At 60.3% G+C, this 27478-nt stretch overlaps 2 protein-coding genes across 3 annotated transcripts; both read left to right on the forward strand.

Annotated features, from left to right (window-relative positions):
* The first annotated feature begins 1103 nt into the window (after nt 1-1103).
* Nucleotides 1104-17376, forward strand: TONSL (tonsoku like, DNA repair protein). 2 transcript variants are annotated; one of them, XM_029062532.1, is made up of 26 exons: nt 1104-1247; nt 4345-4440; nt 4746-4888; nt 5160-5343; nt 6068-6197; nt 6353-6524; nt 7024-7138; nt 7497-7642; nt 7877-8029; nt 8230-8355; nt 8470-8680; nt 8981-9051; nt 9347-9436; nt 9727-9799; nt 9889-10052; nt 10275-10401; nt 11290-12101; nt 12361-12464; nt 12731-12887; nt 12974-13052; nt 13586-13890; nt 14632-14803; nt 15020-15195; nt 16173-16246; nt 16592-16725; nt 17037-17376. In XM_029062532.1, exons 1-26 carry the CDS (start codon nt 1223-1225, stop codon nt 17228-17230), a joined length of 4233 nt encoding a protein of 1410 aa, XP_028918365.1. In that variant the 5' UTR covers nt 1104-1222; the 3' UTR covers nt 17231-17376. The 2 variants fall into 2 exon arrangements, 1 of the variants encoding a protein (XP_028918365.1); XR_005659912.1 differs by lacking the exon at nt 17037-17376 and having other exon boundaries at nt 16177-16246; nt 16592-16683.
* A 3123-nt stretch (nt 17377-20499) lies between these two features.
* Nucleotides 20500-25588, forward strand: VPS28 (VPS28 subunit of ESCRT-I). Its single transcript, XM_029062566.2, has 9 exons — nt 20500-20715; nt 20804-20832; nt 21153-21190; nt 22032-22121; nt 22473-22578; nt 23279-23380; nt 23562-23615; nt 23780-23871; nt 24192-25588. The coding sequence occupies exons 1-9, from the start codon at nt 20676-20678 to the stop codon at nt 24307-24309; spliced, it is 669 nt and encodes a 222-aa protein (XP_028918399.1). The 5' UTR covers nt 20500-20675; the 3' UTR covers nt 24310-25588.
* Nucleotides 25589-27478: the final 1890 nt, after the last annotated feature.

Here is a 27478-nt window from a genome sequence, read left to right on the forward strand (position 1 = left end):
GGCTTGGGAATCAGAAGTCATGGGTTCGAATCCTGACTCCGCCACTTATCAGCTGTGTGACTTTGGGCAAATCACTTGACTTCTCTGGGCCTCAGTTCCCTCATCTGTAAAATGGGGATGAAGTCTTGTGAGCCCCACGTGGGACAACCTGATGACCTTGTATCTATCCCATTGTTTAGAATAGTGCTTGGCACAGAGTAGGTGCTTAACAAATATCATTATTGTCATTATCTATAAATAAATACAATTGACTGACTTTTGTGTGGGGTGTTTTTACTGAGTATGATTGAATGAATGAATGGATGATGAATGGATGGATGGATGGATGGATGGATGGATGGATGGATGGATGAATGAATGAATGAGTTCCCCCTTTTAAACTTGAGCCTATTGTTGGGCAGGGATTGTCTCTATCTGTAGCTGAATTGTACATTCCAAGCGTTTAGTACAGTGCTCTGCACACAGTAAGTGCTCAATAAATGATTGAATGAATGAATGGATGGATGGATGGATGGATGGATGGATGGTTAGATGGATGGATGGATAGATGGATTGATGGATGAGTGAATGAGTGGATGGATTGATGAATAGATGAATGAATGGATAGATGGATGGGTGAGTGAATGAATAGATGGATGGATGGATGGATGGATGGATGGATGGATGGATGGATGGATGGATGGATGGATGGATGGATGGATGGATGGATAGATGAGTGAATGAATGGATGGATAGAAGGATGGATGAGTGAATGAATGGATGAATGAATGGATGGATGGATGAGTGAATGAGTGGACGAGTAGATGGATTGATGGATGAGGGAATTAACGAATGGATGAATTGATGAAGGAGTAAATGGATGAATGGATGGATGGATGAATGAACGGATGGATGGATAGATAGATGGATGGACGGACGGACGAACGTCCCCCTTCCAGCCCCGGCCGCGGGGGCTGCCGGGGGCTGCCGGGGGCCCGGACTCCAAGTCCCAGCGGGCAGCGCGCCGGCCGGCCGGCCGGCCGGGGGCGGCCGCGGGGGCTGCCGGGAGGCGGGTTGGCCAATGGCGGCGGGGTGGGCCGCGGGGGCTGTCGGGAGGCGGGGCCGGGACCCGGATGGAGCCGCCGCCGTCGCCGGCGGACGCGGCGGGAAGGAGGAGGATCGAGGAGAAGGAGAAGGAGAAGGAGAAGGAAGGACGGACGACCACGACCGCCCCGCCGCCGCCATGAGCGGGGAGCGGGAGATCCGCCGTAAGTCAAAGGGCGGGAGAGCCGCGCCGACACCCTCCACTGCCCCTCCCCCCCCCGCGCACGGCCTTCTCCAGCGGCGCCTGGTGCGCGGGCCTGGGTTCGAATCCCGACGCTTCTCGGCCGGGCCGCTCACTTCACTGCGCTGGGCCTCAGTGACCTCATCTGGAAAATGGGGAGGAAGACGGCGGGTAAACCCGATTCCCTTCTGTCCACCCCAGCGCTTAGCAAATACCCTTATAATTGCTGTATTCTCCCCAGCGCTTAGAACAGTGCCTAGCACATGCTAAGCGCTTAACAAATGCCCTTATAATTGCTGTATTCTCCCCAGCGCTTAGAACAGTGCCTAGCACATGCTAAGCGCTTAACAAATGCCCTTATAATTGCTGTTTCCTCCCCAGCGCTTAGAACAGGGCTTAGCACATGCTAAGCTCTTAACGAATGCCATCGTCATTATTCGGTGCCTAGCACATAGGACGTGCTTAACAGATGCCATTATTATTACTGTATCCTCCCCAGCGCTTAGAACAGTGCTTGACGACACATATTAAGCGCTTAACAGATGCCACTATTGTTATTATTGTATCCCCCCCCCCCCCAGCGTTTAGAACGGTGCCTGGCACATAATAAGCGCTTAACAAATACCATCATTATGATTATTATTACTATATCCACCCCAGCGTGTAATATTGGCACATACTAAGCGCTTAACAAATGCCATCATTATTATTATTACTGTATCCTCCCCGGCGCTGGGCACATAATAAGCACTTAACAGATGCCACTATTGTTATTACTGTATCCCCCCCAGCGTTTAGAACAGTCCCTGGCACAAAATAAGCGCTTAACAAATCCCATCATTATGATTATTATTACTGTGTCCACCCCAGCGTGTAATACGGTGCTTGGCACATACTAAGCGCTTAACAAATGTCATCATTATTATTATTACTGTATCCTCCCCAGTGCTTAGAACAGTGCTTGGCACATAGTAAGCGCTTAACAAATGCCATCATTATTATTATTATTATTATTATTGTTTCCTCCCCAGAGCTTAGTACAGTGCCTGGCTCATAGTAAGCGCTTAACAAATTCCATCATTATTATTATTATTATTATTGTTTCCTCCCCAGCGCTTAGTACAGTGCCTGGCTCATAGTAAGCGCTTAACAAATTCCATCGTTATTATTATTACTGTATCCTCCCCAGTGCTTAGAACAGTGCTTGGCACATAGAAAGCGCTTAACAAATGCCATTATTATTACTGTATCCTCCCCAGCGCTTAGAACAGTGCTTGACGACACATATTAAGCGCTTAACAGATGCCACTATTGTTATTATTGTATCCCCCCCCCCCCAGCGTTTAGAACGGTGCCTGGCACATAATAAGCGCTTAACAAATACCATCATTATGATTATTATTACTATATCCACCCCAGCGTGTAATACTGGCACATACTAAGCGCTTAACAAATGCCATCATTATTATTATTACTGTATCCTCCCCGGTGCTGGGCACATAATAAGCACTTAACAGATGCCACTATTGTTATTACTGTATCCCCCCCCAGCGTTTAGAACAGTCCCTGGCACAAAATAAGCGCTTAACAAATCCCATCATTATGATTATTATTACTGTGTCCACCCCAGCGTGTAGTACGGTGCTTGGCACATACTAAGCGCTTAACAAATGTCATCATTATTATTATTACTGTATCCTCCCCAGTGCTTAGAACAGTGCTTGGCACATAGTAAGCGCTTAACAAATGCCATCATTATTATTATTATTATTATTATTGTTTCCTCCCCAGCGCTTAGTACAGTGCCTGGCTCATAGTAAGCGCTTAACAAATTCCATCATTATTATTATTATTGTTTCCTCCCCAGCGCTTAGTACAGTGCCTGGCTCATAGTAAGCGCTTAACAAATTCCATCATTATTATTACTGTATCCTCCCCAGTGCTTAGAACAGTGCTTGGCACATAGAAAGCGCTTAACAAATGCCATCATTATGATTATTATTATTATTATTGTTTCCTCCCCAGCGGTTAGTACAGTGCCTGGCTCATAGTAAGCGCTTAACAAGTACCGCCATCCTCATTATTGCTGTCCTCCAAGGTAATCAGGTTGTCCCACGGGAGGCTCACAGTTTTAATCCCCATTTTACAGACGAGGCGACTGAGGCACCGAGAAGCAAAGCAGCTTGCCCAAGGTCACACAGCAGACAAGTGGCGGAGCCGGGATTAGAACCCACGACCTCCGACTCCCAAGCCCGGGCTCTTTCCACCGAGCCCCACCGCTTCTCTGCTGCTTAACAGTGGCCGTCGTCATTCTCACGCTCGGGCCCGCATTCTTACCTACCCCGGCGCTTAGAACAGTGCTCGGCACATAGTGAGCGCTTAGTAAATGCCGCCATCATTATTATTATCGTGCTCTTGGTTGGGGGGCGGTGAGTGGCAGGTGGGAGAGAGGGAATGCCACTCCCGGGCCAGACCGGTGACCCAGTCAACCTCATTTTCTGTTTCAAGCGGAATATTTAGGCCCGTGTGGACCTGATGATCTCGCAGCTGTCTAACCCAGTACTTGGGACACCGCTCGGCACATACTAAGCGCTTAACGGATGCCGCACTTACTATTCAAGCGGTGAGGATCCGCGCCGTGGTGGCTCCGCCCTCCTTTCCATCCCACCTAATGTCTAGGAGGGTGCCAACTGCCCCCCTTCATCCCTAAATCCAGTGGAAAGAGCCCGGGCTTGGGAGTCGGACGTCATGGGTTCTAATCCCGGCTCTGCCACTTGTCAGCTGTGTGACTTGGGGCAGGTCACTTAACTTCTCTGGGCCTCGGTTACCTCAGCTGAAAAATGGGGATGAAGACCGTGAGCCCCACGAGGGACAACCTGATCGCCGTGTATCGCCCCAGCGCTTAGAACAGGGCTTTGCACACAGTGAGCGCTTAACGAATACCGGCGTTATTATTCAAGCCTCTCGGCAAATGCCGGGACGTAGATACCTAGGTCTCGGAGTCAAGGAGGGGCCCAAGATCCGGCCCGGCCCAGCTAGCTTCATTCCCGTCCGTTTCGCTGTGCCCCTTCCGCCCGCAGAGCTGACCAAAGCCAAAGCCAAGGCCCAGAAGAGTGGGCATCTGAAGGAGGAGGCCGCTATCTGCAACCAGCTTGGCGAGGTCCTAGCCAGTCATGGTGAGTGGGAGGACCGCACCCGCCTGGGCCCCAGCCAAAATGTCCCTTGCCTCGTCCTCCCGCGGGGGCCGAATCTAGAGCCGTCCCGGCCAGCGTCCGCCCCGTGGCCCTCGGGCCCTGTCGTGCCCAAGCGTGGGCGGCGCGGGGGGAGTCCTGGGGGTCAGACCCCTCCCCGGCCTTCCCCCCGTCAGCTGGGCGCAGAGGACGTCGAGCCGGCCGGAGGACCGGCGGCGCGCTCCCCTTCTCCCCACCCCCCTCGGCTCCTCGATCCAGGCGGCTCCCCTCTCTTTCCCCGCGGGGGTCAGGGAGTTTCCGGGAGGCCCTGGAAGAGCACCGGCGGGAGCTGCGGCTGCTGGAGAGCGTGGAGGACGTGCTGGGCTGCGCCGTGGCCCACCGCAAGATTGGGGAGCGGCTGGCCGAGCTGGAGGACTACCCGGCGGCTCTGAAGGTGTGGCGCGATCGGGGGGACGGGCTCCGTAGATCCGCCCTCGCCGGCCGAGGGTCAGGTGAACGCTCAGCGGTGCCGGTTTCCGGGGGACGGTGTCCCGGCGGGAGGGCGGGCGGGTAGACCCCCGCCCGCTGAGCGCATACGGTCCGCCTGCGACCACGAGGGCGCAGATACCCTCTTTCGCCCCCTCCTCGCTCCCCCCGAGACCCCGGGAGAGGCCGCTCCCCGGCCGTGTGAGGGATCCCGAGGCCTCTCTCCCCCATGACCTCAGCACCAACACCGGCACCTTCAGCTGGCCCAGTCCCTGGCCAACTTCACGGAGCAGCAGCGAGCCTGGGCCACCATTGGCCGCACCTACCTATCCGTCTATGACACCGATCAGTCAGGGGACGCGCTACGGCAGGCCCGGCGGGCCTTCGGAAAAAGCTTGGCCCTGGTGGAGGAGAAACTGGAGGGTGAGTGTCCGAGAGGGCCCCGGCCAGGCCCGGATACTGCGACCTCCCAGCGGGCCCGGCAGAAATCACTGCCGTTTATCCCGGCCTGGGGTTTTGTTTGGAGAGACCGCCAGCTCCTCTTCCTTGCCCCTCCCCGGGGTTGGGGCCCGGAGGTGGTCCTGCCTCAGAACGCCAGTTCCCTCCCCACCCCACAACCCTCTGCCCTCCCATTCTTGGCGTGAAGCGGTGTGGCCTAGCGGAAAGAGATCGGGCAGAGGACTTAACCTGCCGTGTGACCTAGGGAAAGTCACTTCATTTCTCTGGGCCCCAGTTCCTTCGTCCGTAAAATGGAGAGGAAGAACAGGAGCCCCGGGTGGGATGTGGACCGCGTCCACCTGGATTTGCTCGTGTCCCCCAACGCTTAATCTAGTGCCTGGCCCACAGCGAACGCTCAACAAATCCCATAATCGTCATTATGATCTGCGAAACGGGGAGTCACTGCCCCACGCGGGACCCGATTGTCGTGTGTCTACCCCGGTACTTGCTTGACAAAAACTACACTTATTATTATTCCTGCCTGCCTTCCCCTTCACCTGGCCATCTGTGGGGATGGGTTCCGCCGAAGGGGGAAACTCTCCGGTTTCCTCCCCTCCCCATCCTGCAGGTCTGAGAGGGCGGCTGAGGCCGGGGAATCCCGGGGCGGGGCGGGAGGAAGCGGCGGCGGAAGCCGGGGTCGGTCTTGCAGGGGTCGTGGCGTCGCGGGAGCTGAATGAGATGAGGACCCGTCTCTACCTCAACCTGGGGCTGACCTACGACAGCATGAAGGACCCGGCCATGTCCAGCTACTACATCAAGAAGAGCATTTTCATTTCAGAGTGAGGCCCCGATCCCCACGGTCCGGAGGCCTGGTTGCTCATCCTGGGGAGGGGGGGGAGGAGAAGGAATCACCGAGGGGAAGGGTGGTCTCGGGCCCCTGCAGCCAGGTGGGAGCTGGGGTTCTGGAAACATTTGGGTTGTCTCCCACCCCCAGGCAGACCCATCTGTATGAAGACCTGTACCGGGCCCGCTACAACCTGGGCACCATTCACTGGCGCAGCGGGGAGCACTCCAAGGCCATGCGCTACCTGGAGGGGGCACGGGAGTGTGCCCGGACCATGAAGGCCAAGTTCATGGAGAGCGAGTGCTGCGTCGTCATCGCCCAGGTAACTCCTGCCGAGGCCGAGCCGGCTGCTCTCGGGCTGTCTGACCCGAGGCCCTCCTCGCCCACCCGGGGGACGGACAGGCGGACGCTAGGCTTGATCCCTTTAGACCCGGTTCCACCGTCCCGTCCTCCATCCCGTTCTCCACCCTCCTGCTCTGGGCGGAGCCGTGGACTAGGTGCTAGAGGTGCGGACCCTCTCCTTTGAGGGGCTGCCCATCTGCAGGGGGAGGTAATTCACACAGATAGACGCGCACACACTCCCACACACATTCTCTCACACTCACTCACTGTCTGTCTGCTGGGGTGAGGCCTAAGGAAAAGGAAACCCAGTCCCTGCCTCCGAGGAGCAGACAGTCCGATGCTGGAGACGGACGGGCACGGACCGGCAGGCCGAAAGTGCCCGTGTCCGAGGTAGAGATCCCAGGGGAGTCTCCCACAGTTGTCGCCGGACCCCCGTGCTGGGAGAGGTGGAGGGAAGGTGACCCCATTAGGGCCTCCAGGTGCTGCAGGATTTGGGGGATTTCGTGGCGGCCAAGCGGGCTCTGAAGAAGGCCTACGCGCTCGGCTCTCAGCAGTCACGGCAGCGGGACTCCATCCGCCAGAGCCTTAAATATGGTGCGTCCCGGGGGGCACCGGGGTCGTCGGGAGGGGACGTGGCTCCTGAGAGGGGAGATCGAAGGTTAGGTTTCACGTAGGGGGTGCCCCTTTCCTTCCCCTCTCCCTCCCCTGGGGCTCCTGGCCTGGGTTTGGAAGGAAGGAAAGGATATTTGAGACCCGAAGCCTGAGCCCGGGGGCGGTAGGGGAGTTTCCAGGGACGCTTTCGGGGGGGGCAGGTTGGGAGCTCGGACACGGGCCTCCCCGGGTCACTGACTCAGGCTGCCCTGCTTGGCTTTTCTGGCCTGCGAAAGGTGGAGTCAGGCTGGGCTCTGCCAGCCCTACCGCCCTGACCCGTGGGTCTCTGTGCCCTGGACAGTGCTGAAGGTGGTGCGCCTACAGCAGCAGCTGGAGGAGGCGGTGGGCAGCGACCCGGCCGGTGCCCTGGCCGTCTGTGAGCACCTCGGGGACCTCTTCTCCCGGGCCGGGGAGTTCCCGAAGGCGGCCAAGGCCTACGAGAAGCAGGTGAGAAGCCTGGGGGGGCCTGAGGGGCTTGAAGGGCCAAGGGAAATCTGTAGAGGGGGGTAGGTGGTGTCTAGATCCACCGGGGAGGGAGAGAAGAACGGAGGGTGACCCTGGGCTCAAGAGGTCCGGGTAGGCTTCCTGGAAGAAGGGGCTTTGAGAGTAGGAGCGGAGCCGGGAAGAATGGCGGGGCCGGCCGGGGGTGGTCGCAGGAACGAGGACATCCTCTTCCCACAGCTGCAGTTGGCCGAGTCCCTGGGGCGGCCGCCCGCCGAGCTGGCCGTGATCCACGTCTCTCTGGCCACCACGTTTGGGGACCTGCGGGACCACGGCCGGGCCGTGCGGCACTACGAGGCGGAGCTGCGGTTGAGACAGGGCAGCCCCGGGGAGGTGAGCGGAGGGGCGGGGGGGGTCGCCCCGTCACCCCAGTGGGACCCTCGTCCTCCGTCTCCTGCCTCCTGCGCCGGTGGCCCCGAGCCAGACGATGACCCCGGTCCTGGAACCATTTGCCTCGGGGAAGGGAGAGGAGGAGAGGGGAGGCGGGTCCCTGGGGCGGCTGGAGCCTCCAGCCCTTCCCTTTGCGCTCCCAGGAGGGGCAGACGTGGCTGAACATTGGTCTCGCCAAGGAGGAGGTGGGCGAAAGCTACGAGGAGTTGGCACCGTGTTTCCAGAGCGCCTTGCGCTGCGCAGAGCAGGCCGGCCTGGCACAGCTGCAGGTGAGAGCATTTCCCCCGTCCCTGGGCCCGCACTCTGACGCACAGCCCGCCCCTCCGATACCTGTCCGTCTCCCGGGAGGCCGACCGTGAGCCCCGGTCCGCTCTGCCGCGCAGCGGCGGGTCCTTCGGCACCTCCACGCCGTGCAGCTGAGGCGCGCCCACCCGGAAGCCCCCACCACGGCAGCCCGACTGCGGGAGCTGAACCGGGCCCAGGGCAGGGGCACGGACAGCGAAGAGGACGGGGAGGACGGGGACCTGGAGGGCAGCGAACCCCTGGGCGACAGCGAGCCCCTGGGCGACAGCGAGCTGGAGCTGTCAGAGAGCGGTAAGAGCCAGGGAGGGGGAGGAGGAGGGAGGGAGACAGGGCCCGGGCCACGTAGAAAGACGGGTAGAGCTGTTCGCAGAGGGTCGGCATTGACCTGGAGCCTCTCGGGGTCCTCCTGTCATCTCCCCGACACCCCCAGCTCCCCCAGTTGAGCGGGGAGGCTTGGGGGGGCTCGATTTCTGGAAGCCTCCCCTTTAGTTTCTCGTGGGCGGTGCTGGGGCTCGTAGAGAGAAAGGGCCGGCCACAGGCGCTCCTCCAGATGCGTGCGCGTGTGTGATGGCCGTGGGCGCTGTGTTCCAGAGCAGGAGGACGTAGGGTCGCAGCAGGAAGAGGAGGAGCTGGGGGCCCCGAGTCGGAGGAGGGCGAACAAGGTAAAGCTGCAGCCCGGCCTCTTTAGCCCCAGCGACTACCGGCCCCCACCCGGGTGAACCGTGGCCCGGCCGGCTGCCTCCTCCTCCGGGCAGCGCCGCCCCGGGCCCGCCCTCTGTATCCTACAAGCCGAGGCCGGAGCCCGACGGGGCCCCGGCTGCCATAGGCCCGGAGCCGCCCGGAACCGGGGCTGGTGGGGAAGGAGATGGGCCCAGAGCTGGGGAACCGGGTCAGGAGTGGAGGTCGCCCCCGTTTCCCGCATCCCCACCCTCCGGCCAATGGGACTTACCCTTCCAGTGGAATCGCCGCAATGACATGGGAGAGACGCTGTTGCACCGGGCCTGCATCGAAGGGCAGCTCTCCCGGGTCCGGGACCTCGTGGGCCAGGTGGGTGTGGCCGAGGGATGGCGGGGCGGGGGCCGGGGACGCGGCTAGGACCACACGGGCGTGGCGTGGCGGAGGGTGCCCGGGGAGGGCTAGGGAATTGGCCCTCACCGGTCAGAGAGAGCTCCGTGTGGCCACAGGTCACAGCCCTGAATCCTCCCCCACTTTGCCAGTCCTGAGGGGCCCCGACTAGGGATGGCCGGCGGGGGAGAGACCAAGGGCCTTGGGTGAAATATGGAGATCTGGGCCCCGTCACCCCCAGACTCCGCACTGTCTCCCCCCAACCGGCTCAGGGTCACCCCCTGAACCCCCGCGACTACTGTGGCTGGACTCCCCTGCACGAGGCTTGTAATCACGGACACCTCGGTGAGTCGGGGGCGGGGCGGGCGAGGGACGGGACTCCCGGCGGCTGGGGGAACGGAGCGGCTTACTGGGTGCGGGGTCCCGGTTCCCAGAGATCGTGCGCTTCCTGCTGGAACACGGCGCCTGTGTGGATGACCCCGGCGGTCCAGGCTGTGAAGGCATCACCCCCCTGCACGACGCCCTCAACTGCGGCCATTTCGAGGTGGCGGAGCTGCTGGTCGAGCGGGGGGCCTCGGTCAGCCAGAGGAACAGCAAGGTGGGCGGCGGGGCCGACGGGGGTCAGTGCGTGTCCCCGGGGATCCCCTGCACCGGGCCAGACGCCCTCCCCACGCAAGAGACCCCCCGCCATCCCGTAGCAGAACGGTCCCACCAAACCCCAAGAGGCTGAGCAGGCCACCCAGGGCACCCTGTGGCCCGCCTCAGCCGACCCGGGGCCCCTGCCGTCCGACGACCGCTGCCTCCCACCCTCTCTCCCCAGGGCCACAGCCCCCGGGAGACCCTGCAGCAGTGGGTGAAGCTCTACGGCAAAGACCTGGACAGGGAGACGAGACACAAGGCCAAGGCCACGGAGCAGCTCCTGCTGCAGGCGGCCGCAGGAGGTCGAGGTAGGGCAAGACGGGTGGGATCGGGAGCCTTCTCAGGGCACCCACGCTCTACGGGGACTCGAGGAAAAAGAAGAGCAGGGGGTCTGATGGCGGCGAGGGGTAGAGAGCAGGATGCACGTACACCTCGACAGCTGGGGGATGGACAGAAGAGAGGAGACGTGACTCTCACCCCTAAAGGCTCCACGGTTTAATGGGGGAGATAGAATGCCCATGCGGTAAACGGCGTGGCCTGGCAGACCTGGATTCTGATCCCGGGACTGTCACTCACCTGCTGTGTTACCCTGGGCAAGTCACTTAACCTCTCTGGGCCTCCGTTCCCTCATCCGTGAAGCTGGGATGAAATATCCGTTCCCCCTCTGCCCTAGATCGGGAGCTCCACGTTGGACAGGGGTTGGGTCCGATCTGATCCACCCCGGTGCTCGGCACAGGACAGACAAATGCCACAGTTGCCCGACGATCTGGTTGGGTCTGGGAGTTTCCGCGTCTGAGGGTGGGGTAGGTTCTGAGGGAATCTCTCCGTGACCTGAGGACGGGAGCGAGGGAGCTGGGTTTTGAGTTGGATTTTCATTTGGGAGTGCGACGAGCGAGAAGGTGGGACAAACTGGCTCGGGAGGGGAGTCACCGAGGACCCCGGGGTGGCAGGGGGCGGGACAGTGAGGCTGACGGTGGCAAGAGTTGGGGAGGGGAGAGGGGGTGGCTACGTAGCAGAGATGGGAGGAAGTGTGTCTCTGCAGGTCGGGGCTAGAGAGAGATTTGGGACTGCTCACCTGTTCTGGGGTTTTAGGGTGTAAGGTCAGAAGGCCTGTGCCCCGGAGTTGAGGGTAATGATTCTGTGGGCGCCGTTAGAGGCAGAGAGCTTATTTGGGGGGCGGTCCTCTCTTCCCGCAGCTACTCAGGGCTCCCTGGCTCGGCGCGGCTCCCCATCCAGCCAGCTGTTCGATGCCGAGACCTCGCCGCCCGCCAGCCCCCGCCCGCCGGCCCCGCCGGCCTCCTGGCTGACCCCGGCCTCCAGGCGAGAGATGCCGGACCAGCAGCCCGTAGCCGCCTCGCCGGCCAGGCGGCCGGGAGGCACGAGGGCCCGGCGGGGCTGGCGGGAGGGAGAGGAGGACAGCAGCGAGGAGGAAGGCGGGGAGGGTGGCCCGGTGCCCCCTCGGCCCGTCAGGAAGCACCAGCCACCCGTCCCGGGCCAACGAGCGGCGGCGGAGCCGGGGGGCCGGAGCCCAGACGGGGCCGTGGGGGCCGGCCGGGGCACCGGTGACGGGGACGGGCTGCGGGAGGTGCAGGCCGTGTACCAGGAAGCCATCCGGGGCGTGGGCAGTGCCCAGAGCCGGCTCCTGGGCCAGGGCCCGCTGCGGGAGAGCGGGGAGAGGCCCGGGGACCGCTCCGCCCTGATCCCCGAGAGGGAATACCTGGCCCAGGACTGGCTGGAGGACGACGTGGGGCCCAGCCGGGCCCGCCGCAAGCGCAGCCGCCTGCTGTCCGGGACCGACCCCGAGCGGGAGGGCCGGGGCCCGGCCGGGCCCGAGGGCGGTCGGGGGACCGCCCGACCCGGGCCCCGGCAGAGGCAGAGCCGGCTCACGCGCGTCGTGGACCGGACGGAACCGGCCCGGGCTGGAGCCGGGAGGGAGTCTCCCGAGAGCCCCCCCATCCCTAGGACCCCGGACGTCGACATGGAGAGCCCCCCGGCGGGGCCACCGTCGGTGAGCTCGGGGCGGGAGTCTGTTGGAGGGGGAGGGGAGGGAGGGTCATCAGAACCCGATTCCTCCCTGAGAAATCTAATTTGGGGGACACCGCGCTTCTCGGGGAATGCTGGGGTATCTGTCCGGTGCCCCCAGATGGGTGAGGGGCTCCGACCTTGGGTTTGGAGTCCTCAAAGAGCTCTTCAGGCAAGGGGGCGGGAGCCGGTGACGGGCTCAGGGGGAGTTTTGGAGTCTCACGTCCCTTCCCCCCTGTCCCCAGGGACCACCCCTCCCCCCCTGTCCCCAGGGACCACCCCTCCCCCCGCCAATCAGAGTCCGGGTCCGTGTGCAAGACAACGTCTTCCTCATCCCGGTGCCTCACAGGTAAGGGCCCCCCCCCTCGCCACCGGTCCGTCGGGGCACCCCCCCCGCCCCCCTTCCGTGTGGGTGGGTCGAGGAGTTGAGTCAGGCAGGGAAGGCTCCCAGGAGGGCACGGGCCGTAGCAGAGGGCCGAAGAAGGGGTGGCCGGGGAGCGGGGGGACTCCCGGTTCGGGGGCGACACGGTTGGCGGGGGGAGCGGCCCGGGGGGTTGGTCTCCGGCCCCGGAGACGTCGAGCCTCTTCCCGCCCGCCGCGTTCCCTCGCCCCCAGCGACAGCGAGGCTCGAACGGTGTCCTGGCTGGCCGAGCAGGCGTCGCAGCGCTATTACCAGATGGGCGGCCTGCTGCCTCGCCTCACTCTCAAAAAGGAGGGGGCCCTGCTGGCCTCTCAGGACCTCATCGCCGACGTCCTGCAGAGCAACGAGGAGGTGAGCTAGGGACCGGGCAGGGGAGGCGGGTTGGAGCAGGGGCCGGGGAGGCGGACCGGCCACCGACCCCCGCTGGCGTTCGCCAGGTGCTGGCCGAGGTGGAGTCCTGGGACCTCCCCCCGCTCACCGATCGCTACCGCAAGGCCTGCCGCAGCCTGGGGGAAGGTAAGGCCCGGGGGGCGGGCACCCGGGGCCCTCCTGGGGAGGCGGAACCCGTCACCCCCGACAGCGCCGGCCGCCTGTCTCCGTCAGCCGGTGGTATCTATTTACTGGGAAGTAGCCCGGCTCGGTGGAAAAAGCACGGGCCTGGGAGTCGGAGGACGTGGGTTCTGATCCCATCTCCGCCGCGGGTCTGCCGGGTGACCTCGGGCAAGTCACTCGACTTTTCTGTGCCTCGGTTACCTCGTCTGTAAATTGGGGATTTTACCGTCTCTGTCGGGTGGGCCGGGGACTGTGCCCGACCTGATTATCTCGTATCTACCCCAGCGCTTAGAACGGTGCTTGGCACGTAGTGAGCGCTTGGCAGATACCGTAATTATCATGAGTAGTATTAGAGGGGCAGGCGGGGGAGGCTCAAGAGCGAAGGGTCCACGGAGAGAGAGCGCGCGTGTGGGAGAGGGACTTGGGAGAGAGGACAGCCGCACTGACCAGCTCTCTCTCCCTCCGTGTCGCCATCTCCCCCTCTCCCGGCCCCGTAGCGGAGCATCGGCTGGTCCTGAAGGCCCTGGAGCAGCAGCGGGGCCCAGGCCCGTCGTTCAGCGCCCGCTCCCTGGCCCTGCGCCCGGCCGCGCTCGTCCCCCTGCTGCGCGCCCTCAAGCTCCAGACCTCCATCCGGGAGCTGCGTCTGACGGGGAACCGCCTCGGGGACGGGGTCGCCGCCGAGCTGGCAGCCACCGTGAGCACCATGCCCGGCCTGACCCTCCTGGACCTCTCCGCCAACCACCTCAGCGCCGATGGGCTGCAGCGGCTCGCGGAGGGGCTCTCGGGAAAGACGGCCTTCCAGGTGCGGCCTGGGGCCGGGGGCATCCGGGGGGAGCCGGGCCGGCCCTGGGCCTCGCCTCCGGCCTCCCCGATGGGGGCGGCTGGGCCGGGGGAATCTCTCGCGGTCTCTGAGCCCGGGCTGGGAGCTGTGGGGGGCTTCTCCGACAGAAGCCCCGCGCCCAGCCGCCTTCTCTCATGGATCAGACTGATAGGGATCATCCTAAAACGCAAGCGCAGACAGGAACCGTATCGGGTCGCGAAGCCGCGCGGCCTAGTGGATAGAGCCACGGGACTGGGGGTCAGAGGGCCTGGGTTCCCATCCCAACTCTGCCACCCACTCTGTTGGGTGAACTTGGGCAAGGCACACTTCTCCACGTCGCAATTACCTCACACGTAAAACGGGGATTGAGACCGTGAGCCCCATGTGGGACGTGGACCGTGTCCAACCTGATTATCTCGTACCTACCCCGGCGCCTAGTACCGCGCCTGGCACATACTGAGCACTTAAATACCATTAAAAAATAAATCCCCGAAGGAAGAGTCCCAGACATCAGCCTTGGGAAGCAGCCGGAGCAGAGGGACTGCGATCCGGTGGGTTTAACCCAGGAAGACCTCCTGCAGGAGGTGGGCTTCGGGAGGGTTTGAAAGAGAGGAGGACCGTGGTAGGCTCGGGCCCCGCCATCTCCTCCCCCGTCTGCCGCCCCGCCGACTGCCCGGCCCGCTGAGGGAGCCGTGGCCCCAGCTGCCGTGTATGTCGTTGCAGAGCCTGGAAGAGCTGGACTTGAGCATGAACCTGCTGGGCGATGGCTCTTCCCCCGTCCTGGCCTCCTTGCTTCAGGCCTGCCCCTTGCTCAGTACCCTGCGCCTACAAGCCTGTGGCTTCAGCCCCAATTTCCTGCAGAACCACCGGCCTCTGGTGGCCAGCGCCTTGCAGGGTTGGTGAACGGTTTGGGGGTTCACCTCAAAAGAGGGGGGCGGGAGGGGTCTCCCGAAACCGGCTGGGTTACAGCTCCGCTGTCCGGGAGGGAGGCCCCCGCGGCCCCGGGGTTGGGAGGGCGCGCGGAACCGAGGGCGACCGGGGAAGGGAGGAGGAGGGCGGATACGGATTCCCGACGCCGGCGTCCTTCCGCCTTCGGACCCGCCGACCCCAGGGGCCGCGCACCTGACGGAGCTCTCGCTGTCCTACAACGCCCTGGGCCCGGCCGCCCTGGAGCGGGTGCTGAGGAGCCTGCCCCACCGCACCATCTCCCGACTGGAGCTCGGGGCCGTGGCTGGGACCCGCACCGGCGCCGGCCTCATGGAGTCGGTGGGCGGGTATCTGATCCAGGTGAGGGCCCTGGACTGGGGTGGACGGGGGTGTCCCTTAAGCAGAAGCGGGGAAGGAGACTTAGGGTTGGGATACGATAGGACCAGTCAGTCGGTCGTATTTGTCGAGCGCCCGCCGTGGGCGGAGCGCTGTACTGCGTGCTTGGGCGAGGCGGACACCTTCCCGGCCCGCAACGAGCTTACGGTCAGACCAGAACCCCATTATCAATTATTAAAATAATCCTACTAATTACTTCCAGTTATTATCACTTAAATGCAGAGTACAGTACACGGCAAGCGCTCAGAAAATACCACTGATTGATGACTTCAGGGCTTCTATGCCACATCCCCTACCCTATGACACTTTTGTACGTGTTCTAGGTTACATCCTCCTAGGTATAATTTGTTTTGGTGCCGGTTTCCCCCCAGTTAGAGTGGAAGCTGCCCGAGGGCAAGGTTCACATCTAATTCTGTCGAACCCTCCAAAGCGCTTGATATAGCGCTCTGCACACCGAAGATGATTGCTAGTGATGGATTGTCTGTCGAGCACTTAGGATATTCCAGAAACCGTGCTCAGTTCTGGGGTGGACAACCCCTTCCGGATATGTACTTGCCCTTATGTATATATCTGTAGTTTATTTGTTTATATTTGTCTCCTCTAGATGGTAAGCTTGTCGTGGGCAGGGGATGTGTCTGTTTATTGTTATGGCGAACTCTCCCAAGCGCTTAGTACTGTGCTCTGCAACCAGTAGACGCTCAATAAATACGACTGAATGAACAAGAGGACGAGACGAGGCACGGTCACCCTCCCCATCCCACCCAGGATTCGCAATCCCTTCCCATCTGGAGGCCCCGCGGGTTTCCAGATATCCGCCCCCCCCCCCGCCCCCAAATCCATCTCTTCCTCCTGATGACCAGGCCCGGAGGGTGAGGGGAGGGAAAGTGTTGGGTCCTGACCCCCTGCCAGCCTCACCGGAACACTTTATGGTTTGTGTCCAGGAAGGCTGCGCTTTGACCCACCTGGCCCTGCCCGGGAATCACTTGGATGACGAGTCGGTGGCGAAGCTGAGCAGGTAACAGGGTCATTTCAGAGCGGGCCCACGGGCATTTCAGGGCAGAGCCCGGGCCGGGCCGAGCAGCCCGCGTCCCTCCCGGCCACGGCTACTCGGCTCGTGGCCCATCGGAGCGGCTGGGCCCGGAGGGGAGGGACGGAGTCAGGCCACGGCAGCCCGGGTCATCTCCGGGAGAGGTTCCTTGGCCCGTGGCCTGCCGGGCCTCCCGGGGTCTCCCCCAGGGGCTGCCCCAGCTTCCTGGGTCCTCTCCCGCAGGCCAGAGTGGGTGGGTTGGCAACAGGGAGGGACTGTGGACTCGATGTTTCCCCCCCTCCATCGGGTCCCTTGCCCTTTTCTGCCTTTCAGGTGTCTCCCGGCCTGTCTGTCCCTGGTCTCGCTAGATTTGTCTGCCAACCCCGCCGTCAGCGGGGCCGGCCTGGAGACGGTGCTGCTGACGCTTCGGGAGAGGCGCCGGGGACTGGACTTCCTCAGCCTGTCAGGTGAACCTCAGGTGGCCGTTTGGCACCAGATCTGCCAGGACGGCTTCCCTTCCCGTTGACCTTTTCCCATCGAGGGGTGCAGCTCCCCCTTCCCTGCGCCTTGCTTGTCGCGTGAGCCTAGAAAGGTCTGCTTGAGTTCTCACCTTTCTTATGCCACCAGGCTTCCACGGTCTCTGTTAGTTTCATGAATCCAAATTCACCGAAAATCTTTCCTTCAGTCTGTCCTTTCGGTCGTATTTATTGAGCGAGTACTGCGTGCAGAGCACTGTACTAAGCGCATGGGAAGCACAATGTGTCTCCCCCGTCCACAGGCTGCTCCATCCAAGGGCCACTGGGCAGCGCCACGTGGGACTGGATCTCTTCAGAGCTGCGGGAGCTCCAGCTGTGTAGCCGCCGGCTAAGCCGAACCGACCGGGAGAACATCAGGGACCACCTCCCCGGCAAGCCGGGCCCTGCCTTCTGCACCGTTACTCATCAGCACAAGCTCTTCCTCAGGGGTCTTTGACCCACCGGCCACCTCCCCCACCCCTGCAATCCTGCCTGCTCTCTCTAACTGCGGGTGGGTTTAAACGTCGGGCAGGCCCAAAATCGGGAATGTCGCCCGCCTCAGAGAGTTTTAACCTTCAATAAAGGACAGTGGGGTTTTTTTTATTTATGTGCACTCGATGGCCCCTGGAAGTGCGGCTCGGGCCTTCTGCACCAACGGTCTCTAGAACATCCGACAACCCCATTTCGGGCAGCAAGCTGGCTCCTCTTGCAAACCCCTGGAGTCTGGTCCACGGATCGGCGACTGGGCCCGGGATTACCGGCTCGGCTGCCGCTGGATACAAACTGTTAAACCCAGCAGTGGTTGGGGAGGGCTGCCTCCGGGCTGACTAGATTTGGGGGCTCCTGAGCCTCAGGTGGAGGCACGATTACATCTCGGTTCTAAAGACAGGGAAGGGGTTCCCACTTTCCCCTCTGAGCAGGGGAGAAAAAAGGGTCACCTGGAAAGTTGAAGACGGGGTTGGCTTCTCACACGTTCCCCAAACGCATTATCTCCTTTCGCTGTAATCGCACCCGGGAGGAAGCCGTAGCCGAGGGTTGGTTGGTGGGCTAATGGGAGCATACCCCGGCCCTCTGACAGGCTAGAGGATGAGACCTGCCCAATCCCCGCCGGTCTTCAGTTTCCGAAGGTCATGGCCATCCCTACGGGGGTCAGGGCTTGGGGCAAGCACCCAAGGAGGGATCAAAGAGCAGAAGTTCAGCGTCGAAGTAACTTTACCGAGTGGTGAGGCCTATAAGAAACCGGCCGCTGTCCAATCTTTCACAGCTAGCTGGACTCGGATGGATGATGATAATTATGGTATTTGTTGAGCACTTACTATGTGCCAAGCACTGCTCTAAAATGGGATAAGGGGACTGGGCCCTAGGGGATAGAAGAGTGAAGTTCGCGGGCCGGGCTATAGTAGATAAGCTAGGTAAAGTAGGGTGAGAGCTGATTATTATTATGTTGGTATTTGTTCAGCGCTTACTATGCAGAGCACTGTTCTAAGCACTGGGGTAGATACAGGGGAATCAGGTTGTCCCACGTGGGGCTCACAGTTAATCCCCATTTTACAGATGAGGTAACTGAGGCACCGAGAAGTGAAGCGACTTGCCCACAGTCACACAGCTGAGCAGTGGCAGAGCAGGGATTTGAACCCATGACCTCTGACTCCCAAGCCCAGACTCTTCCCACTGAGCCACGCTGCTTCGAGTGTTCCAAAGCCGCTAGGAAAGAGTTTCTCCTTCCTTATGCCACCCCATGTCATGGTGATGTATCACATCATCCGAGCTGGGGATAATGGGACCTTTGGGGCACAGGGTCTGTGCCCCCTGCGTGGCTCAGTGGAAAGAGCCCAGGCTTGGGAGTTAGAGGACATGGGTTCGAATCCTTGCTCTGCCACTTAGCTGTGTGACTGAAGTCACTTCTCGGTGCCTCAGTTCCCTCATCTGTAAAAGCGGGATGAAGATTGTGCCTCACGTGGGACAAGCTGATTACCTTGTACCTCCCCCAGTGCTTAGAACAGGGCTCTGCACATAGTAAGCGCTTAACAAATACCAACGTTATTATTATTATTATTAAAATAGAGATGAAGGCTGTGAGCCCCACGTGGGAAAACCTGATGCCCTTCTATCCCCCCCAGTGCTTAGAAGCAGCATGGCTCAGTGGAAAGAGCATGGGCTTGGGGGTCAGAGGTCACGGGTTCTAATCCGAGCTCCGCCGCTAGTCAGCTGTGTGACCTTGGGCAAGTCACTTCACTTCTCTGTGCCTCAGTTACCTCATCTGTCAAATGGGGATTAAAACTGTGAGCCCCACGCGGGACAACCTGATCACCTTGTATCCCCCAGCGCTTAGAACAGTGCTTTGCACATAGTAAGTGCTTAACAAATACCACAATTTATTTACTTTTATTTAGAACAGTGCTTGGCACATAGTAAGCGCTTAACAAAGACCAACATTATTATTATTAAAATGGAGATGAAGGCTGGGAGCCCCACGTGGGACAACCTGATGCCCATCTAATAATAATAATAATGTTGGTATTTATTAAGCGCTTACTATGTGCCGAGCACTGTTCTAAGCGCTGGGGTAGACACAGGGGAATCGGGTTGTCCCACGTGGGGCTCGCAGTCTTAATCCCCATTTTACAGAGGAGGGAACTGAGGCACAGAGAAGTTAAGTGACTTACCCACAGTCACACAGCCGACAAGTGGCAGAGCTGGGATTCGAACTCATGAGCCCTGACTCCAAAGCCCGTGCTCTTTCCACTGAGCCACGCTGCTTCTCCACATCTATCCCTCCTAGCGCTTAGAACAGCGCTCGGCACATAGTAGGCGCTTAACAAAGACCAACATTATTATTATTAAAATGGAGATGAGGGCTGGGAGCCTCACGTGGGACACCCTGATGACCCTGCATCTCCCCCAGCGCTTAGAACAGCGCTCGGCACATAGTAGGCGCTTAACAAAGACCAACATTATTATTATTAAAATGGAGATGAGGGCTGGGAGCCTCACGTGGGACACCCTGATGACCCTGCATCTCCCCCAGCGCTTAGAACAGCGCTTGGCACATAGTAGGCGCTTAACAAAGACCAACATTATTATTATTAAAATGGAGATGAGGGCTGGGAGCCTCACGTGGGACACCCTGATGACCCTGCATCTCCCCCAGCGCTTAGAACAGCGCTTGGCACATAGTAGGCGCTTAACAAAGACCAACATTATTATTATTAAAATGGAGATGAGGGCTGGGAGCCTCACGTGGGACACCCTGATGACCCTGCATCTCCCCCAGCGCTTAGAACAGCGCTTGGCACATAGTAGGCGCTTAACAAAGACCAACATTATTATTATTAAAATGGAGATGAGGGCTGGGAGCCTCACGTGGGACACCCTGATGACCCTGCATCTCCCCCAGCGCTTAGAACAGTGCTTAGCACACAGTAGGTGCTTAACAACGACTAACATTATTATAGTAAAGGGGGGGGGGCGCGTGTGTTAGGCCTCTGAGGGCGGAAGTAGGGCAGATCGGGCGTCGCGCGCAGGCGCGGTGGGCCGCAGGCTGGCGAACGGAGCGCCGAGTCGTCGATCGGAGGCGGCTGCCCCGACTCCATCTTGGAGAGGTCAAGTGCGGGGACACACAGAGCCGCCCACGTATCCCAGTGTACACCCCCCCCCCACATAAATATATATATAAAACCATATATATATGTAAAACTATACACGGATCCGGGGAGGAGGGCCCGGGGTGGGGGTCCGGAGGCCCAACGTGAGGCGTCTGGCCGGTCCTGCCAAGGCCTCACGGCTTCCACCGGAAGTGGCTCCATCCGGGTACCCGGCCGGTCCTTGGCCACCGTCCGGCTGCCTTTTTCTCGTTTCGCAGCCATTGCCGACCCCCGCCCGCCCGTCCCGCGGCCGGAGAGATGTTCCACGGGATCCCGGCCCCGTCCGCGGGGCCCCCAGGTGAGCCCCCCCCCCGCCGGCGGGGGTGGAGGGGGTGGCCGTGCCCGGTCCCGCCCGGCCTCACCCCCGCCTCCCTCTCGCTTTCCAGCCCCGGGGAACAAGCCGGAGCTCTACGAGGTGAGCCCCTCGCCATGCCCCCTTTTAATAACGTCGTTTAACCCCCTCCGAGCACTGTGCTGAGCGCTGGGGGAGGTCCGGGGTCATAGGGGGGCGCCCAGTTAACCCCCATTTTGCAGAGGAGGTCACTGAGGCCCAGCGAAGTGACTCACTCGGGGCGGAGGAGCGGGGATTCGAACCCATGACCTCGGACTCCCCAGCCCGGGTTCTTGCCAGCGAGCCGCGCTGCCCCCGGGGTGGGGGGAGGTCGAGGCCCCGGGGTGGGGAGGGAGGATGGCGGCGGGGGTCGCCGGACCCGGGTGTTTTTATCCCCCCTGCAGGAGGTGAAGCTCTACAAGAACGCCCGCGAACGAGAGAAGTGAGTCTCCGCCACCCATTGAATAACCGGGGAGGATGGACAGACGATGGCCAGGAGCCCCAGCCGTCCACCCTCCCTTCCCCTGCCAGACGACGCCCGTTGGGTGCAAAGCACTGCGCTGACTGCTTGGAAGAGAAACCTGCCCGACTACGGGGGGAGAGAGAAAATTTGCAGCCCAGAGTTGCAGCAGGGGGACGGGAGATGTACATAACTGCAGAGGGGCACTGCTTAGGGGACAAGCCTCAACCCCAATACGTAGGGTGATGCAGAAGGGAAGACAGATAAGGGTGGGGAACGAGTACATGGGTGGCGCAGAAGGGGAGGCGAATAGAGGTGGGGGAAAGGGAGGTTGGCGGAGGAAAGGTTTCTTGGAGGAGATGGGGTTTTATTGGCTTATGACGGGGAGGGGATTCCAGGCTAGAGCGAGGGGGTCGGCGGTGAGGTGGAGGCACTGTGAGTAGGCTCTAGGGCACAGAGGAGCAAAGCGTACGGGCCGGGCTGTAGTAGATAAGCTAGGTAAAGTAGGAAGGCGAGAGCTGATAGAGTGTCTTAAAGCCGCTAGGAGGGACTCTCTTTCTCATGGGGAGATGGATGGATGGGCACCCGTGGGACCAACTGGATGGGGGAGTTGCCCACCCACTCTGGAAAAACCAGAAACGTTGCTGCCGTTCGCATTCCCCTCTCCCCTTCCCCGAACCAGCCGTCTCCCATCTTATTGGGGGCCCAAGATGCCCACGAAAGAGGGAGGGGAAGCCCAAGGGGGCCCGGATCTACCTCGATACCCCCCCCCGCCCCCGACGCCCCCTGCCCCGTGGGCTGACGGTCCAGTGTTGATGCGCAGGTACGACAACATGGCAGAACTCTTTGCGGTAGTGAAGACTCTTCAGGCCCTGGAAAAAGCTTACATCAAAGACTGTGTCACCCCCAAAGAGTGAGTATGATCCCTTCCCTCGCTTCTTCTCTCCTCTGTTTTCTTTCCTTTCCCCTGCCCCAACTTGCCTCCTCTCTGTTGTCCGATCTTGTGTCCTCCCTCCGCTATTTCTTTCTGCTTTCCTACTAGGGGAGCGTAGAAGGGGGGATTAAGAGGCCAAGGATCTATCTGGAGCGTAGGTCTGTTTTTGCCCATTCACGTGTATTAAACCCCTCATGGGTGGAGAGCACTGTACTCGGACCTTGAGAGCAGACAGCAAGACTAAAATCAAGGAGTCGGTGGTATTTATCGAGCGCTCCCTGCCCCAGAGAACCTGCCTCAGCCCCAGCCTCCCTCCCTCTCTCTCTCCAGGTACACCGCGGCCTGCTCTCGGCTCCTGGTCCAATACAAAGCTGCCTTCAAGCAGGTTCAGGGCTCAGAGATCGGCTCCATCGACGAATTCTGCCGCAAGTTCCGGGTGAGTGCCCGGTCAGCCCGGGAACCGTGGGGTTGGGCCGAGATGTGGCAGGAAGGGAAGACGAAAAAACACATTTTCGGCAGTTGGCTGCCAGCTGGCACTGGGGTGAGACAGAGAGAGGAAGGCCCGGTTCCTGCCCTTGGGGAATTAACTTAGTCCAGGCAGAGGCTTCAGTACTGGGGAGCCGGAGTGGCCGGGGTGACCCTGGGAGGGCGTCCTGGAGGAGGAAGCGATGGGTAGAATTTGAGGAGGGGAGATGGTTCGGGCCCAGAAAAAGGAAGAAGCCCATGCAGGCGAGGGAACGGGGCGTACGTTGGCTCAGAGGTGGGTGAGGTGTGTGAGTTTGGCTCTAGACGCTGAACTCATTGTGGGCAGAGAATGTGTCTACGTACTTGGTTATATTGTATTCTCCCAAGTACTTAGTACGGTGCCCTGCACACGGTAACCGCTCAGTGATTTTGACCGACGGGGTGTCCAGAGAGCATAACCGGTGTGGAAGGTTCAGGGTGGAGGTGACGAGATTGGGGGTGGAGGGGCCCTTAGCTCCAAAGGGCGAAAGCAGCTTCGGCCACCGGCTTTTGGGGCGGGATCGTCCTGGACTGTGAGGACAGGTTTTTCTGTCCAGGGTGGGGGCAGAGAACGTCCGTGTCACTGCGCTCCCTGTCCCTCGACATTCTCCCGTCCCCTTCCGTCTCCTCAGCTGGACTGTCCGCTGGCCATGGAGCGGATCAAGGAGGACAGACCCATCACCATCAAAGACGACAAGGGCAATCTGAACCGCTGCATCGCTGACATCGTCTCGGTGGGGACCGGGCCGGGGCTCGGCCTCGCGGGGGGCTGGTGGCCCTCTCTGCCCTCCTGGGGTCGGGGAGTCACTATCTGGGCCGTGGGGGTGGGGGATCGTGCTCGGGGCTGCTCCTTGGGACAAGGGGAGGGCCCGGAGCCTTGTTCAGGACGTGCGCTCTCCCCTCCCATCCCCTCAGCTCTTCATCACCGTGATGGACAAGCTGCGGCTGGAAATCCGCGCCATGGACGAGGTCGGGAGTTTGGGACTTTGGATGAGGGCACCTGGAGGAGAAGGGGATTTCCTTCCTTCCGGGCAGGGGGCGGGGGCGGGACCGAGCTCTGTTTCCTGGGGCTAAGATGGGGGTGCTTAAGGGGAGGGAGGCCAGTAGAGGATTGAGCTCCCCCACGCCTGCAGATTCAACCAGATCTGCGGGAGCTGATGGAGACGATGAACCGCATGAGCCATCTGCCCACCGACTTCGAAGGGCGGCAGAAGGTCAACCAGTGGTCAGTGCCCGGGGATGGGGCAGGAAGGGGAGGGGGCAGACTACAATCAGAGCCAAGTGCGTGAGGTCCAGGTTTGCCCAGATCTGGAGCCGGCCATGCACACCCCCTGCCTGCCAGAGACCACTGGCACCGCGTTCCCACGGCCAAGCCCCAACCGGGACCCAAAAACTGCCCCAGCAGCCGCCGGCCGCGTGGCGTTGGTCAGGGATGAGCCGAGGGGGAACTCCCCGTGCCAACCTTTCCAACACGGGGGGTGACGGTGGACGGAGCCACCTCACCCCTGCCCCCGACCGACCTCTCCCTCTCCCAACCCCTGCCAGGCTGCAAACCCTGAGCGCCATGTCTGCCGCGGATGAGCTGGACGACTCGCAGGTGCGGCAGATGCTGTTCGACCTGGAGTCGGCCTACAACGCCTTCAACCGCTTCCTCCACTCCTGAGTGTCCACCTCCCTCCTCTGCTCCCCAGGACAAAGGCCTCCCCCCCCACCCCCCCTTCTTTCTCGGGACAGCGGAGGGGACACCATCTCCCAGAGGGAAGGGGGTGAGATCCCTACCGGACGGACATCCCCAACCAGAGTCTCTGCTTACACTGGCCTCCCATCCCACCTGCTCACACCTGCCCCAGCCTCTGCACCATCACTACTTTAACTCCCTTGAGGCTGCCAAGCTCTAGCCCCTCCTATCCCCGCCCCAGGTGGAATAAAAGCAAAGCCTCGGTGTCGAAGCTGTCCCTTCTGCCCCCCGCCCCCCTCCGTGGGCCATTTGTGGGGGCTGGGAGAGAGAAGGGCGAGCTGGGCTGAAGTGGCCCCCTCTGCCACAGTGGACAGTAGCAATTTCCCCCTGGATTGGAGGCCAGACCCTGGGTCACAGGGCCCAGGTCCACCCTCCACAGGCAATAGGCGGGGAGAGACTGAGTCCCCGCTGCTGAAAGGGATGTCCAAGTGAGCCCCGTGAGGAGGGGTGCCTGGGACCTGGGGGAGCGCGCGGCCCAGCGGACAGAAGGCCCGTGGGGAACTGAATCAAGGTCTCCAACTGTATAAAGGGTTTTCGTGGGGAAGCCTCTCGCCAGTTATTTCCTCCGCCCGCTGCAAACAAACCACGGGGAGCAAGCTTAAATTTCAACAGGAGAGATGGTGGTTGGAACGAAGGAAGACCTCCTTGGCCGTGGGGCCCATTAAAAAGCGGACAGGGTGTACCCAAGGTTCGGTGGGATTACGGCCCCCGAAGATGGTAAGGAAACGAGCAGACCCCTGTCGGGCCTGGATGGGCCGGTCATTTTGGGGCGTGGACACGGGGATGGACCGGCTGGCCCTTCATGACCCCCCCTCGGTCCTGGGGGTGGCCCAGTCCGTCTCCGCTGCTTCCGCCTCACTGGCCAACATTCAACGGTCCCGGGATCCCCGTTTCTCAGTTGTCTCCAGTGCCCAGGGTCGCCTCCCCACCCGTTCGGCATCTGACGGAGCAGCGAGCCGTCTCCGGAGTTGGTCGCGGAGATGATCACACAGAGGAGCTGAGGGTGTGCTCCCCCGGGAGCTTCCCCTGTTGGTTTTGGCTATGCTTAATCGATGGTATCTATTGAGCGCTTACTATGTGCAGAGCACCGGACTACATAGTTGGTAAAGCACAAAGTTGGTAGAGACTCACGCCCTCAAGGATCGTATGGATTAGTGGCGGAGAGACCGACAGGAAAATAAATTGCACGCGATTACGTATGGAAGTGCCGTGTCGTCGCCTGGTCTTTAGGGAGTCTTGTCCAACGGCTGGGCCTGGAGCTTGGGGAAGGTAGAGGAAAGGGCTTCTGTGGATTTTGACTTGAAATCAAGCAGGTGGCTGTGGGTTTAGGGCAAGGCAGTGGGTAGGCAGCCAGGAGTGAGAGAATTAATCCAGAGTTTTCCAGTCACTGGGCAGTGACCTCAAGCCCCAGTCTGGATCAGCAGTGGAGATCACAATTTTGGGGGGTGGGAGGGACTAATAATCCAAGGTCCCTAGGGTTGGTTTATTTTTTTTCAGTTACTTTTTCCTCTCTGATCAGTCCAATCGTATTTATTGAGTGCTTACTGTGTGCAGAGCACAGTACTAAGGGCTTGGGAGGGAACAATATAGCAGTACTGTGGTCGTTGGCTGTCGGGAATAGGATTCTTTGCAGAGCTATGGCAGTGTGGAAATAAGCTGGACCCAGGACAGCAGGGACCCCTGCAAATGCTTTTTTCGGAAGTCTTGCATTCGATCGAAGGAACGGACTAAGCAATAGTTTTCGACTTTGTGGGTAGCCAGTGACCGTGCTCCCTGTTAAAGAGAATTACGTCCAGTTAGCTTCCCTTCCTCCCCACCTCCACTTCCTCCCTCCTGGGGTATTCGATTCCTAAAGTTGCTCCCTGCCCCTGCACCTTCACGACACGGCTCAAATCCGCCCTCTCCTCTTCCTCCAAACGGCTGCTACGCCGACCCTAGCGCTCATCCAGCTACTACACCAGCCTCCTCTCTGACCTCCTTGCCCCTCGCTTTCTCCCCACTCCAGTTCCTACTTTGCCCAGCTGCCCAGATCGTTTTTCTAAAGAAGCTGTTCAGTTTCCCCACTCCCTCGAGAACCTCCATGGTTGCCCATCCACCTCTGCAGCCAACAGAAACTCTTCACAACTGGCTTTGAAGCACTCCTCCTACATTACCTCGCTGACTTCCTACTACAAACCCCAACCGCTCACTTCACTTCTCTTACAAGGTGCCTACTCTGTCTTGTCGTCTGGACCTCCCTCCCCCTTCATACCCAAGAGACCACCCCTCTCCCACCTTCTAAACTTAAACTCACATTCCCTGATGAAGCCCCGATTTCCCTTTTCCCCCTCCCTTCCTCCTGGGCCTTACACTTGGATCTGTACCCTTCGAGCCCATTGAGATTCACTCCACCCTCAGCCCCACAGCGCTTAGGTACTTATCCATAAATTATTTCAATGCCTGTCTGTCTTCCCAGCTCTGCCACTTGTCGGCTGTGTGACTGTGGGCAAGTCACTTAACTTCTCCGTGCCTCAGTTCCCTCATCTGTAAAATGGGGATTAAGACTGAGCCCCACGTGGGACAACCTGATTCCCCTATGTCTACCCCAGCGCTTAGAACAGTGCTCGGCACATAGTAAGCGCTTAACAAATACCAACATTATTATTATTATTATTATTCCCCCTCTGCAGCATGGCTCAGTGGAAAAGAGCCTGGGCTTCGGAGTCAGAGGTCATGAGGTCGACTCCCGGCTCTGCCACTTGTCAGCTGTGTGACTGTGGGCAAGTCACTTCACTTCTCTGGGCCTCAGTTACCTCATCTGTAAAATGGGGATTAACCGTGAGCCTCACGTGGGACGACCTGATTACCCTGTATCTACCCCAGCGCTTAGAACAGTGCTCTGCACATAGTAAGCGCTTAACAAATACCAACGTTATTATTATTATTATTAGACTGTTAAGCTCTTGGTGGGCAGGGGCATGTTTACCAAACTGGTCATACTCTCACAAGTGCTTAGGATGCATTGCTCTGCACGAAGTAAGTGCTCAATAAATACCATTGATTGATTTCGGGGTCAAGGCTCAGTCCTGAGAAAGCAAGCAGGGAGCATTTTTCT

The sequence above is a fragment of the Ornithorhynchus anatinus genome, chromosome 4, assembly GCF_004115215.2.
Source record: "Ornithorhynchus anatinus isolate Pmale09 chromosome 4, mOrnAna1.pri.v4, whole genome shotgun sequence".
In the NCBI taxonomy this organism is placed as follows: Eukaryota; Metazoa; Chordata; class Mammalia; order Monotremata; family Ornithorhynchidae; genus Ornithorhynchus; species Ornithorhynchus anatinus.

Coding starts and splice junctions, on each gene's coding strand:
- TONSL (XM_029062532.1), top strand. CDS start 1,223: ATGAGCGGGGAGCGGGAGATCCGCC. Junction 8,356..8,469: donor CCGGCCTGGCACAGCTGCAG/GTGAGAGCATTT, acceptor TCTGCCGCGCAG/CGGCGGGTCCTTCGGCACCT. Junction 12,465..12,730: donor CTCATCCCGGTGCCTCACAG/GTAAGGGCCCCC, acceptor CCTCGCCCCCAG/CGACAGCGAGGCTCGAACGG.
- VPS28 (XM_029062566.2), top strand. CDS start 20,676: ATGTTCCACGGGATCCCGGCCCCGTCCGCGGGGCCCCCAG. Junction 23,381..23,561: donor GCATCGCTGACATCGTCTCG/GTGGGGACCGGG, acceptor CCATCCCCTCAG/CTCTTCATCACCGTGATGGA. Junction 23,872..24,191: donor CGGCAGAAGGTCAACCAGTG/GTCAGTGCCCGG, acceptor AACCCCTGCCAG/GCTGCAAACCCTGAGCGCCA.